This window comes from Pelecanus crispus, chromosome 5 (assembly GCF_030463565.1).
Source record: "Pelecanus crispus isolate bPelCri1 chromosome 5, bPelCri1.pri, whole genome shotgun sequence".
Classification (NCBI taxonomy): domain Eukaryota; kingdom Metazoa; phylum Chordata; class Aves; order Pelecaniformes; family Pelecanidae; genus Pelecanus; species Pelecanus crispus.
In genome coordinates, this window is record NC_134647.1 from 14422498 (window position 1) to 14437392 (window position 14895).

The following is a 14895-nucleotide window of genomic DNA, read 5'->3' on the forward strand; positions in this document are numbered from 1 at the left end:
AAACTTCCCAGCCAGATAAAAACCTGGTTCACTGTTTGCAAACTCCCACTTGCGGATAAGCACCATAAATATTTATTTTATTTACATTAGGAATTGCATTTCACACTGAGTAGTTTATTTGCAGCAGACACTAAATGGTCTGAAATTGCTCTGAGGTAGCTGTTGCTGCTATCAGACAGGATGCCTGGCTTTTCCACCGGAGGCCCGTGCTCCAGCAACTGTCAGAAAATGGGAGTGCTGAAAAAGCAACATACTTTGCCCCAGGCCAAGGTGGGAATGCAGGGTGATGCAGTGTTTTACTTTACTTTGCAGCAGCCCTCATGGGTAGGGCTGACTGGTTCTGATGGCCTCATAGTCCTTCAATTGGGATGATAGAGATTGCAAGCCCAGGATTCAATGGCAAGTTGTGATGCTAGGAGAAAGGCAGCAAAGGGAATCCTCAGGCACTGTGTCCTCCCCCTTTCTGCACTGAAGCAAATATCCCCTGTCCCTCCCCATTGCTCCGCACGCCTCCGCCTCCACCCTGCGGGGCGTTAGCTGGAGACAGGACCTCTGCAGGAGATCATGCTTTATACAGCTATTTTAATACAAAGGATTTCTTTGCTCACCTTAGTACCGACTGTCCTTAGGAAGGTAGAGTAAGGAAGGGTAAGTGGGAATAAAGAACAGGTTGTTAGGACAAAGACAACATTAACAGAAAGGACCATGTTAGTAAAAGGAGGAAGAAGGGAGTGCAGAATACAACACAAATTGCCAACATCTCCCCCTCTCCTGTACCATGTCTTCCCTGCCTTCTAGCAGAGACTTCCCACTGATCTCCATGGGTTTGGGATGAGACCCAAAGATGGGTCAAAACAAGGGGCCTCGGACTAATGGGAACCAGTGAAGCATCTCACCCCTCCCACCACCCTGACCTTAACCAGGAAACAGGATTTGGATGTGGGCCCGCCAGGTCAGATGCCGCCAGTTAGATGTGCACGAGTGAAGTACGCGGCGCTGGACGGGGAGAGTGGAGAAGAACATCCGACCCATGGCGCTGCTTCCAGAGACATGGCTTGGCTGCAACCCTGGGACTGCAGAGCCCTAGGAAAACAACCCCACACCTTTGGGAGAAATGGGGTGGGGAACTGTGATTGTGCCTGTGTTTTCATAGGAAAAAAAAAAACCCAAAACACAGGGAGGAAGAGTGTTGGAGAGAGGTCATTCTGTCCAGTGGTTCTCACACTCATTTTTTGTAACCCAATACAGAGCCTCATCACAGTAAAACTGTTCCTTTAGTCAATTAGAGACACTTGGGATGTGAAAATACTCACTTCCTTTGTAACCAAAACATGCTGCTCATTGGTAATTTTTCCAATAACACATACCTTAAACTTTTTTTAGAAAATCTTTGTAGCTCCAGGGCATGTTGCTTCATAGGAATAACAACCTTTTAGCCCAGATTCAAATCAAGAAAATATATATTTTGGAGCTCAAAGTCTTTTCAGCTCTAGTGAGAAGTCTGGGAACACTCTCCTTTGCAGGTGAAGGTTTTTTCTGCTGTATCCAGCCCATACCCTGCCCCACTCTGAGCTGGTGCAGCAGACCAGAACTTTGGGTACGAAGGTGAAGAGAAACATCAAAAGGCAGAAGTGACCCATGTACTGCAATGCTCCACCTCCTCCACCAGCAGCGGTGTGCTGAGGAGCAGGGTGGGCTCCCTGCATGGGGGGGAAGGGTTTGAACATGTTTGGACCCATCACCATGCACACCTCGTTAGCACCATTGACCACACTACTGTCTATCATGGAGCTGCTGTAATGGCCAGAAGGCTGATAAATGGTCTTTGCTTCAGCTGGTGGCCACTTATGGGGTTGTAAAGCATCATCACAGTTGACTGCAAGCCTGTACTCTGTGGGCCACAGCATTGCTCCCATGTTTATTCCTGGTTTCGCTCCTCTACCCCATCATCCCACTACAATTTTCTGTGGCAGCTGGGAGTTGTGTATTGAACTTGTGTACTCCTAAGCAATCTGCTCTAGCTGACTTTGCTTGAGCAGGGAGGTTGGACTAGACGATCTCAAGAGGTCCCTGCCAGCCTCAGCGATTCTGTGCTTCTGTGTATAGTGGACAGGACTGAGGAATTGGACTTGCTTTAAGATACCCAACAAAAATAAAACAGCTACTTTTATCCCCACTGGCTTCATCAGACAGCCCACAACAGAGTTGTGCCAGCAAAACTGTTGTGCAGCAGCAGCCTGGAAAGAAAAACAGTGAGGGGTGCAGGGATGAGGAGAAAAAGGACTGCTTAAGCCAGGACTTCTGCTTCAAGAAGTGTTCATCAATCTGTGCCCTATGGTTGTTGCTTAATTTAAATTGGTGAGGTAGGTAAAGCTCATTTGACCACAACACTCTGAGTTTTACCCACTTTCACAGCACAGGGAGGCCAAGCTCAACACTGGGCATCATGTGGCCCCCATGACTATGAGGGTGGGAATTTGTGATGCTGGATAGGAAGGTGCAAAATGTACTGGACTGTGCCCTGACCTGCAGTTTCATCTCTGGACTTGAACTTGGCAGGTGAAGGGCAACTGCCCAGAGAGCTAAATGGCATGCAAATCCTTCATGCCCCCATTGCATCGGAGAAATTAGGGGCCGCGTCATTTCTGCCAAGAGCAACTGCTCTTACCACAGAATTCTCCGTTTTTATCATTTTGACTTGTAAGCAATCCTCCATGCTCGTCATGGTGCTGTTGGCCTCAGGGCTCTCCTCTGAAACCTTGCTGCTCTGCTTGGCGCTTGCCTCATTGTCCCCATTTTCCTTGAGCGGAGGTGGCCTTGGGTGAACATCGTTGCGCTGCTTCTTTGTGACATGGGCATCAGGCCCATGCACAGTCTTGACGTGTTTCCTGAGGGAACTAGGGTCTGTGTACCGCTTCGTGCAGCCAGGGATTTTACAGACGTAGGGTTTCTGTCAATACAAGCAAATCTTGGGTTATATTTAGAACAAGCCCAAATATTCCAGGTACAGTGTGTGGGCCAAGAAAATACAATGACCTTAGTGGCTGGCAGCAGCAAAATGTGGAGCACCTGCTCCACAGGATTCTGTAAGACTGAGATCTTGAAGACGTGATATATGGCCTGCTGCTGATCCACACGGACCTGGCCAGTCATTTGATGTTGGCTAAACTCCTTGTTTTCAGTTTCTGGATTAAAAGACAGCTAAGAATTCATGAAATACTTTCCTAATATTACTTTCCCATGTATGTATTTGCTTGGGTGGCCACAGGAATGTTTCCTGATTATGGATGGGAGGGAGGTGATGTAGGGGACTGGCCATAGCACATTCTCTCTGCTAAGGTGGGGTCTACACCGAGAAAATGTCTGAGACCTTCTGGTTGATCGAATTCCAGCGAAACCAAGCCAGACTGGATTCACCCTACCCAATCTATCATACCACTCCAGCACCTGTCACCTTGAAATCTGTTATTGTGCAAAACAAACCACAGGCATGCAATGTTTTTTTCAGACGATAGCACTCTAGTCCTGAATTCATGAATCATTGATTGCCACAGGAAAACAAGGCTGAAGCCATGCTTCTGAAAACAGAAGTCAGCAAACAGATACTTTTCTTCTTTTAACTTTTTTTTTTTATTGAGTTTCCAATTCCAAAGTGTATTAGTGCTGCAGTTTGAGCTGGTGCTGCTGCACTGGAAGCTCTAAATTCATCACAAGTTCTGCTTTCAGCCTCACAGCTACTCTAAGTATTTTTATGTGAATACACTAGGATAGATCCATAAAAAAAACCAGATAGATGTTGTTTGAAGGCTACCCAAAATGACCATTCCTATTATTTTTTTATCTGTTTTTTAATTTTGTCCAGGAGCTTAAATGAAAAAATACAAAGGAGTATATATTCTTTGCAGAAAGCCAGCATCATCACATGAAAAACACTGAAGGTCTGTTTTTTATTCAAAAGCATGCTTCCTGACTGATCTTGGCATATCACTTGAACAAACTAAATCCTCGTAACACCCCACTGAGGTAAGTATTTAATATATTCTAAAGCTGGGTAAACCAAAGCACAAAAAGTAAAATAGTTTGTTTATAAATCTCACGCAACATTTTGGACGAGGCATTATAGAAATATTATTGCTGCTATTAAAACCTATTCTAAAGAACAGAACCCCCACCACACATGCTAAAAAACCCTACATAAAACAGTTCAAGGATTTTTTCTAAAGATCCTTTAGGTCCAATAGTTCTGATTTTTCAGACACCAGTAATTAGGGTCACACAATTACTGTTGCTTGGACAGCAGACACTCCACCTAATGGGGTACAACCACCCTCTTCATCAGGCCATACCTCCTGAAACTGAACTGAGCACAACTGCTGTTTTGTTGGCATGCCTTCATATATCCCCTGGGTTATCTAGATTTTGACATCTGATGCAGTATATGCCCTAGTGAAGTCAACAATTTAGATATCTCAGATGCCTCCTTCCTGCTCCCATACACGTACAGCATGATACTTCTTATGGTGGGAGAACTCCCCAGGCACTCAGCAGAAGTTAATTTCTGCATTTTACCCTTGTTTAGCTTGAATTGGAGAAAATGTCACCCCGAGCCTTTGGCTGGCTGTGAACTCATGCCTCTCTTTTGTGTATGCACCGGAGAGTGGTCACGGAATGTAAGCCCTTTTCCCAGGAGTAACTTTGAAGGTATCCCCTGGAGGGATTAAAATACTCAGTGAAAGCTTAAAATGAAATGGTGCATGTGACATTTCAACAATCAGACAAAAGCCAGTGTGGTAATATATCCCCAGCTTTGAACTTTGGCATCTTTGGACCATACACCTACGTCCTGTCACAAAATGGGGGAGACAAATACAGGGAACCTGGAACTTCCCCCATTAGAGGACACATTGATAACTAACTCTGAAACTGTGGTGTATCCCAAGTAAACACTGCAAGCAGTGGAAAATATTTAGTAGGTAGCTAGGAACCACAATAGAGTTACCAATGGGTAATGGGAAATATTCACAGCCACGAACTCCGGCTTTGCATCCATGTGGTTTTGTGAGTCAAGGTCTCAGAGCAGTTTGCTAACCCACTGGTCATGGTTACAGCTGGTTGCAGGATCCTTACCTGGGCCTGCTGCCCAATGCAATGAGCTTTGGTATGAGTGATGTCATCTGTTGCAAAGGGTCATGTTATATGTTCCTCAAAAAGAGGGTGTCAAATATATGGCCCAGAGAGCCATTATATGCAGCCTACAGCAAGTCTTGGGACATGTCTGTATTGCATCAAGGAGGGTGAATAGCAGTTCAGGAGTAAGCATGACCACAAAATGTAAGAACATGCAGTGCCCTGTAGTTCGTGGTAAGGCTCAGCTGGTCTGGTACAAATCCTCCACTAGTGGCTATGCTCTTTCTGCACCTGAGAAGGCTTTGGTATCCTCCAGGGGAAGCAACAGCAGAGGATAAAATCCCCATCTGTTATCTGAGTCTTTAATTTGTGTTGTTGGATGCAGCCTGTGCCAAGTGTCAGTATATTAGATCAGGGTCCACCATAGACAAGCAGTTGGATGTTCCTGCTCTACAGCCTCACCTTCTTGCACAATGGGAACCCAAAGGAGCAGACCTTCAAGTGTGTCCAAGCTCTGCTCAGATGAAGTGAGGAGTCATCCCAGATCCAGTGCAGCTCCTGATCTGGATCACTTGGGAAACTGAACCCATCAAAGAAATGACATTTAATGATACAGCCAAAGCCAAAATTCCACATATAGGAACATGGGACATGAGCTGGCCGAACAGAATGGAAACTCTGGCCTGCCTAGGCAGGATCCTAGAAAAGCTGTAGGGATCTGAGCTCAAGTGATCTATCAGCAAAAAGTAGCTCACATACTGCTTCAGTGTGCACAAACTGGGCAGAGTGAGTCTGTATCCACCATTGAAAGTTGTACCAGCAGTCTTGATCCACCCACATGAGAATCCTCAGGGATGGAAGAGAGATGCAAAATTGATTTAAGGACAGGAAAAAATGCTGCAGTAATGGGAATCTTCAGTGGCTTGATTGACTTATATGAGAAAGAAGATGGACAGTGACTTAACATTGTAGTGTTATGAGGTGGAAATAGCAACAATGAAAGGGACATTGGATCCAGCACCAGAGGAAGGCACAGAAAGCATCCAGGGCTGGAAAACAAGCAATTTCTAATACCTGAAATGTGAGACTAAATCACAACTGCCTACCCTTCAGGGGAAGAAGCTTTAACAGAGAGCAAATTATGTTTTAGTCAAACACCAGTTACTGGGAATGCAGGATGCTCCGCAAACAAGAGGTTGCATGCCTTGGTGCCTCCTGGCCTCAAGGCTGGTGTAGCCTTAAACCAACCCTAAACGACACAGTGCCAGTGTGGATATGGGTTACTTTTAACTTGTGTCCTGCTGGGGAAGTGGCTCACTGGTGAAGGACAATCCTGACATTTGGGTTCATACCCAAACCAATTCAAATAACACTGGGGTCCCGGTCATTCATTGGGTCCATCTCAGCAGCACACAGTATGGAAGGGCATCCTAGACTTTGAGTCCTTATTCTGACTCCGGCAGAATCTCTGAAACTACAGAGCTTTGGTTATCACTCACTGGTATTATGCCAGAGATAGAAATACTCCCAACAAGCCCTTTGTAGACAGAGCATCTCTTTAAAAAGCTGTCATCCATGGCAATTGTGTTCCATTCTCCAACAGTCTATATTTAACTGTTGCAAATTAGGCTACAGACTGAATTCTTCATGGCTGCAAACACTATTAGAACTTTAGAGTGTTGTTTTTTCTTTTCCTGTCAGCTAATTAGTGGTAATATAAATTTCAATCGTCGGCCGTGGTTGATTGCAACAGACCATCACATGCGTTACAATAAAGGCAATTTCCTCTGCTCCTCAACTACTAATAGTGGGTCTTAATTAGCCAAGGTTAACAAAGCATTGCATTGTGCTCTATCATTGTACATCAAACGATGGAGGGAGTATTATTTCCAGAGCGTCAGGATCCAGGCTAGCTGTTATGCTACTGCAAGTCTGCTCCACAGTAATATTAAACACCACATGCACAACTGTACAATCCTATTTGTGCTATTAAAAATTATAAATTTGGAAAATGCTTGCTTTAATTTCCAAAGCCGATTAAAAAGTTTGCATACTTTAACATCTGTTTATGATTTCAAACATAGCTTTCATAAATATAAAGCTAATGTGGTCTGGCTCTCTAGCAAAATAAATCCCATTAAAAAATAAGAAAAACCTCTCATTACAGTAGGTTTCTTTTTACATGAGTCCAGTGTGTAAAGTGTATTTTTATTGTCAGCAAAATTAAAAAAAAGCCCTCTCTTGAGCTGTGGTGAGCCCAGGCTTACCTCATTGGAATGCGTCCTGTTCTGGTGCTTGGCTCTGTCCGAGGCATTGGAAAAGGCTTTATTGCAGCCTTCGTGTTCACAGACATAGGGTTTTTCTCCAGTGTGGGACCTCAGGTGTGTCTTTAAGTTCTCCAGGCGGGAATAGGCTTTGGAGCAACCCTCAAACTAAAATAAAAAAACACAAGAGGAGTGATTAATTAACCAGAAAAATTTGGTTTTCCCCCTGCCTAAACCCTTCTCATCTGTTTCTCATTCTTTCTTTTTTTCTTCTGTTTAAAGGGCTTGTGTTTTAGGGAACAACATCCACTTTGTTGGGAGAATTCGCTTTGCTAGGCAGGCTGAGAGTTTCAGCGGTGAGTCATGTTTAAGGTGCTGCTCCTTGTTGCGTACCACCTGACATTTCAACAAGAAACCTTTTTTCCAGCAGGGTTGAACACCCCTGCGCTCCTCCCAGGGCTCTCTTAGCCCCTCCTGCCATCCGTCTGCAGCTAACACACTCAGAAACGGAGGCCCTCTCCTTCCCACCCAGAGAACTGATGGCTTCTTGACAGTTTGACCAGCCTTGTGACTTCACTAGCACCAGCGCTGGAAAGGCCAGACCGTTCTCTAACACACAAGCAGAAATCTAGCAAGCTTTGAAGTTTCCCAAATTACAGCTTGGGCCTACTCTCGGAGGATGCTGTGGTTAAGCTGTCTGACATTACCAGTTTAAAAAACAAGACTCTCAATCTTGAAGACAGATGGATTTTTGGATGACAAAACAGGCCAGAAACCTTCCTCCTGGAAGGAAACCAGCTGCCCACACAACGAGAAGGAGCATCTTGGGAGACATGGTGAGGCTTGGGGTGATGTAAGTCCTGCCACCCTCCACTCTGGCTGCACTGGAGGCTTCTCCCTGCACCTGCCCTGTCTGCAGCATGGGAGGATTTCACCTCAAACCAAGGAGGCCGTCTTAAATGCTCTTTGACGAAACAAGTGGGAACTTTCAAACAGTCAAAGAGGTTTCAAGAAATGCAAGGCTCCCTTCCAAATTCCAGCTAAATGCTGCACTCGCTTTTCAGCTGGGAGTGTTGAAAAGCCCATGCTGCACTTCTTATGCAAGCACCTGAAAACACACTTTAGATTTCAACAAGCAGCCCCTCCTGTTGTAACTTATGCAAGCCGCAAGGTGTTGTATTTTAGTCAGATCACTTAAACATGTCTACAAGTTCAGTCCAGATGTGACAGGACTTCACATTGCTATGTTTGAGTCTTGGCCAGTGAAGAAAGTGGTGTCATAGCAGGACAGGTCATGCCACAGCTCAGTGTCTGATTTCCCTGTGGGCAGCTGAGTGGTCCTACGTGTCCAGAGATCTGGCCCTTTTTGGCAGAGACCAAAAGCAGCTGCATGCAATAGCAATGCTACCTGTCTCCTTCTGCTCCACAGGCATAGGACTTGCCTGCACTGCTAAGGAGTGAGGCAGATGTGCAGCCTATGAAACCCATGAAGCATGTAGGCACAGGTTGATCCCATATAACTTTGTTGTGCTGGAAAAGAAGTAGAGTTACTTAAGCTTCCCTTTAAGGTCTAGCATAGGAGCAGCGGACATAAGGCAAACTTGCTCTGCTCTCTTGAGATAGCCAGATTTCTGCAAGGACAGCAGGAGCATCCTGCAAGAGTTGATTCCTTCCACAGCTTTGTTGGGGTGGGATGGATCCAGTTCCCCTTCCTCAGACAACTTTCATTAGCCCATTTGGCCCATAGAACACACCACGACGTTGAGGTAGCATAGTATATCCCTTTCTTCTCTTGCCCTGTGCAAACAGTCCTTTACAACTCAAGTCGCTTACCATTACTGAAATACATCATTCCACTTGCTGGAAAACAAAGGGAACTCAGCACAAGGCAACTCATGTGTCCATTCTGGTTTTGCTGGATACTGACACAAAAATGCAGTTATAAAGAGCAAAAGTACTGAGGCCCCATTTTCAAATAAGAGCTTCAGAGCAAAGCAGCGTGTGCATGTTCAAAGCAGTTGTTCCCACTCTTACGCGTGGATTTAATTATGTCAATGGGAGTTCTGGCTGTTGTCTGTTGAAATAATCCTTGACCAAATCCCAGGCTGCAGTCGGGCTCATCTGTAGCTTTATGTACACCACAAACTTCTTGTCTGAAACAAATGTCGCTTTGAAAAATCACTGCCAGACTTGGACAAGGAATGCTCTGCCACAGAAGGGCACCATCTGCAAAGCTGCCATGTATCCCAGGCAATTGGAAACCGCTGGTACTCCAGTTTGGGGAGAGTTGCTGCAACATATTGCACATGGAGGGACTGCAGTTTTCCAGGAGGCAGAGGACGACTTGAGACTCAAACACACACAGCCTTGCCATTACTCCAGTGCGACACAAGTGAGTCTTGAAAGAGGCGGGATTGTGCAGCGGTGCATTTTCCTGCTCCATTGCAGCACTGAAGAGGATGCAGTCCTGCTGCTTTTTGTCTTCTGAGTGCCTCTGCCTGCAAGGGCAGGGCTAGATTTTCCCTCACTGCTCACTTTGTAGCAGACCGATGATCAATATTCCTTGATACTTTTTAGGAAGATTGGTGAAGCACTAGAACTGGGCAAAGTGCTTTAGAAGATTAAAACAAAGGACATGGCCCTGTGCTCTGGGGAGCTTATGCTCTAAATTAAATGAACATAGGGCTGGAAGATTGATAAAGGAGTCATGCAGCAAGCAAATCATACATATCCTAATATTTGTAAGCAGGAGCTGGGGCAGAGCCAGGGAGGGAGCAGGGCTGGAAGGGACTAATGGAGCAGAAGAGGAGGAAGATATGGGAGGATGGCTCAGACATCTGCCAGACAGAAAGACAGGCTTATCCCTGAGGCTTTGGGGAGAGGAGCAGCTTAATGTTGACAGTGGAGGAGGTATGAAAAACTGGCAGGAGGAGAAGGCAGGGAGCAGAGGATAACAAAAGTCAGGGATGGACCTTTGGGAGGAAAAAGGGCTGAAGCATATGTGGAAAGAGACAGTGAACACCTCTCCTCTCCTACCAGTTGGCCACAGCCACTAAACTCCACAACTTGCTTCTCTCTTGTGCCCCCCCTCAGGCATCCTTGTCTCTCCCATGTCAGCCAGTGGTGCGGTGGGACACTCCATGTGTGAGGGCAGATACAGGCTTTAATATCTTGAGGTTGAGGAGGAGGTGAGTCCAGCTCTTCCATGTGCTAGATGAGCCTTTACCCACAGGGCTGAAATACAAAATAGCACCCCATGTGCTTCCTCAAGCAGTGTTTAACACTAGGCACAGTGCTGCTTGCATGCAGAAGGTCTGGGGACTGAGCTCCTCTTGGGATTTAAGAACCCAGGGGTTGACCTCACCTCTGGATTAAGAAAGCAGAGGCAGGAGGTGTTGACCCAGCTACCCAAGCTGGAAGGAGACTTGTGTGCACACTCCGGTACATAGGTGATGGAAACTTGCAGCCACAGCAGCCGTACTGGGTGATGCTGAGTTAGTCATGACCAGGGTTACCTGGTTCCCCACAGTGTGGGATTATTGGATTGTCTTCTTGGATGTAAGCAACTAAATTGGCTGGTTTTCCACCGTAAGTGACTTGTCCTGAGTCTCTCTGGATCTCTGTGGTAGAGCTTAACCCGTTTTCCCCAAGGAAATGTAGTTTTGCCCACTAACACCTCAAACACCCTTCTTGACCACTTGCCCTGTCCCCAGGGTGTAACCTGCCAGTAGCTATAACCCAGACACGGAGAGCTGGACTGGCCCTGAGCTGGGTGCTGGCAGGCACCCTGGGAGAGCACTGCTTGAAGTGTCTGCACTGCCTGTGTCTGCACACACATTTGTGTGACCACCAAGTCCAGTGTCCTGCTTGCCAAGTTGAGATGCACCATGTGTCCCTGCCAGCTCACCGTGCACTTGTGTGGCTTCTCTCCAGTGTGCCTTCGCATGTGCACCACCAACATGTACTGAGCCTTGAAGGGCTTCTGCTCCCGCGTGCAGTCCTGCCAGCGGCAGACAAACTCCTTCTTCTCGCCATGGATGTGATCGTTGTTGATGTGCTGTAGGAGAGAAGGGAGAAGCAGGTCACTACTGGAAGAGCTGATGCCAGCGAAGCACTCACGGTGCTCCAAAAGCCAGCTGTTCCCTCCCCAGTGCTTGTGGTCAGGCATTGCACCTGGGTCCCAGGTGGACAGATAACACCAAGGACACAGGAGCCAGCTCTGCGGTCTGGTGTGTCCTGCAGGAGAAGGCACACAGCACCCAGCACACTGGGTGCTGGGGTCCAGGGCAGCTATAAAGGGGACGTTTGCAAAAGCAATGAGGACCTATGGAGCCAGGGAGAGAGGAGCCTTCTCACTGTCTCCCGGGCTGCCTGATGTTGCTGTTGGGGAGGATGAACCCTCCTGTGCCGCATTTACACAGGTGGAACCTTTCCTGGGGTGCTGCTGGAGGATGGGGGAGAGGAGGAGACAAGCCTCGGCTGGACTCAATGATCTTACAGGTCTTTTCCAACCTAAATGATTCTATGATTCTAAGCCTGCTTGCGTGCCAGCCCATACGCCAGCCCTAAGACATCCACCTGCTCTCCAGCGCTGGCGGCTGGCAGGAAATGACAGCATCTGTGAGCTACGTGCCAAGGAAAGCTCTGTGGCCTCAACTGCTGCTAATTACTTGGGTCCATAAAATCCTGCACTAGGGTGTTGAAAATCCAGACCCAGAATGGTGCCTTCATCCACCCTGGGAGGAAGACGACGGTCGCTTTTTCCCAGCCTGGGGCAGGTGAAGTCCTGCTGAAAATAAACAGAGCCGGAGACCAGCCCCTCAGCAGCGCTGTTCCTGCAGCGTCCTTGTCGATCTGAATGGGGTCTCACTGCCAAAAATAATGCTTGACCTCGCTCCTGTGTTTTCAGCAGACATTCACTGACAGGAAATCCTAAAATAAACCACTTTGGGTTTGGGTTTTGTTTTTTTGCACTGAGATTTTTTTCCAGCCCCCGCCTTCGTCCCCCCAGCCAAGGCCAGGCACATGTGCTGCGGCTCGGGATGAGACTTTCTCGGGGTGGCGGGGCAGCATGAGGACACAAAAACACGTCAAAACAGAGTCATCAGCTTTCATGGTCCCAGCTGAATCCAACCCTGGCATTTTGTGTGCTGTGGCTCAATCCTGGGGACAGGGACTTGCTGTTTGGGGCACCAGGTCTACCCAGGGGCAAGAGGAGGTGTATGGAGCTCAGCTGGTCCCTTGGGCACCATGGGTAAACACTGAGAGCCAAAGCTGTGTGCCAGGAGGGTCAGGGGAGGCTGTGTTTGGGAGAGATTTTGGGTGGGTTTGGAACTCAGCTGCCTACCGTTCTGGTATAACATGGCATTGGTGTGAGATTTTAGCCTCAGACGGTGGAAATCTGGTGAACCCCCAAGGAAACTGATGGATACACGAAACCACGTCCCAACAAGACTGGGAAGATACATCTCCTGGCTCTGTTTGCATGGAAGTCTGACTTGCAACCAAGTCTACGCACAGCAGTGCTAGGAGTAGGGAAGGGCTCACCTGTTCGGTGCTGCTTGGGCCAAAGGAAGACACATTTATGGAAGGAGGAATATAGTCCCCCTTCAGGCTTATTAACTCACTGTCTGGGCAACATCTCCTTCCCATCACATGGTGGAGGAGCAGTTGCCCAACTCACCACACTTCAGCTATGGCTCCGTAGCCCCCATCAAACCCCCACCTGGATGGAGGCTTTGCTTGGGCTTCTCTCAAATTGTGATCATGACCTTGGAGGCTGGGAGCAGCAGTGGTGCTTGCAAAAATATGTCCTCACTCCTGCTGCTCCCTGTTGACACGCACTTCTACCAGAAGTTCATTACCCTCTGCGTGTGGGGAATGGACCCTGCACACCCAGGTACTTTGCTCTGCACACAAAACAGAGTTTTTCCATGCATGGTGGGATGCCACCTTCTCACAAGTTGGCCCACGACATCTGTATTTCATTTGGATGTGTATTTTGGGCATCACAAATCCACAGCCCCATGTTGCTAGTAATCATAGCACAGAAACCTCTGTTTTTATAACCTTCCAAATTTAGGAAAATCTTGGACATTCCATCAAATATTTTTCTTTGGGTTTTCTCTGGAAATAAATTGTGCTGAGCTGCCTGGATCTGCCCTGCACTTTGCTCTGGGCAGAGTTAAAGAGTTTTTCTTATGTCTGAGAGGGAAATGCACAAATACTGCTGGACAAATGTGAGCCCAGCCTATCTGACAGGGCTGCTGTGGTTTAACCCCAGAAAAGCAATGCCCTGTGGCATGCAACGTGCAACCCTTGAAGCACTTTATCACGCATTTGGCCCTGAAAACCATTTCCAAATCTGCTTGTACTCAAGGACTTGTTGCACTGAACCAGTGACTTCTGGCACAGGTGTGCAGGTGCTAGCTTTAGATGAAGAATAGCACATGCCCAAAATTATCATTTAGAGTGTAGTCCCTCTGGGCTAAGATAATGTTTGTATGCAGAGCTCGGGGAAACAGATTGATGCCTACTTGGTGGCATCTAAACATGACTAAAATGAAGATATATAAAAAAGGTGAGAGCAGACATGAGCCCTCAGAGAGAGGGGCTACATGTGAATTGCACACGGGTGTCCCCTGACAGACTTGGAGCCAGGCTAAGGCAAGCAGCAAAAGGCTGAAGGGAAAGGAGAAGATACTGGCTCCTGTCACAAAATTTGCTCAATCCAACATTTTGCTGCAAGCAGCAGGATTGCTGGGGCTGGTGAATTCTCAGCAGCTCTGGGCTGGCTTCAAACAAATGGGGCTTACACCACAGACCCAAAATGAGAACTGCGAGGGTGCTAGGCTGGGGCAGGGTGAGGCTCAGACACAGATCATGTGTGATTTCAGAGGGACCCACTCCAAGTTTGAGGGATTTGTTGACCCCAGAAGCCAAAGAAAAACAAATGGCGGATTCCCAGGTGAAGCAAAGCACACAAAAGGTTCTTGGAATTAATTAGAACTGAAAATCTGATTAATGACTTGGTTTGGGGGTCCTTCAGAGAGCAGTTTTGACACTGGTTTGGGGACATCACTGTGATTACGGAAGCCCTATTTCCCAATTTTTAAAAAATCAACCCACTTTCTCTATTTCAGGCCCTGATGGAGACACTGGAGCATGTCTCCAAACTCTGGAAGTGCTCTGTTTTTGTGGGATGGATGATCTGAGCAGGTCAACAGCCCCTAAGTGATATGGCCCCACAGCTCATGCTACAGCAGCGTAAAAGGCTTTCATGGCCTGAACAAGGACTGAGGACAGTACAGACGATCCCTGACCCATTGCCAGTATAGGTGGGGGGAGGCTCAATGAATATGGTCAGGGAAGAGGGAAGGGCTCAGCCCCCTTCCTCATTTTCTGATCAGGTCCTCTGCATGGAGTCTTCTGTCATTGGGTCATGCACGAGGGAGACCAAAACTGCAGCCTCAGCAGCTGAGAAGAGAGCAACATCAAATAATCT

General features: G+C 47.3%; 1 protein-coding gene across 2 annotated transcripts in view; it reads right to left on the reverse strand.

Moving 5' to 3' along the window:
* The window catches only part of GLI2 (GLI family zinc finger 2), a 145233-nt gene that overhangs the window by 4174 nt on the left and 126164 nt on the right, over window positions 1-14895 (reverse strand). For both annotated transcript variants that reach the window (XM_075710439.1, XM_075710440.1), the window contains 3 exons: window positions 11299-11448; window positions 7395-7559; window positions 2669-2950 (listed from right to left, as the gene is read on the reverse strand). In XM_075710439.1, coding sequence (XP_075566554.1) covers window positions 2669-2950; window positions 7395-7559; window positions 11299-11448 — 597 coding nt within the window. The remainder of the gene's footprint in view (window positions 1-2668; window positions 2951-7394; window positions 7560-11298; window positions 11449-14895) is intronic.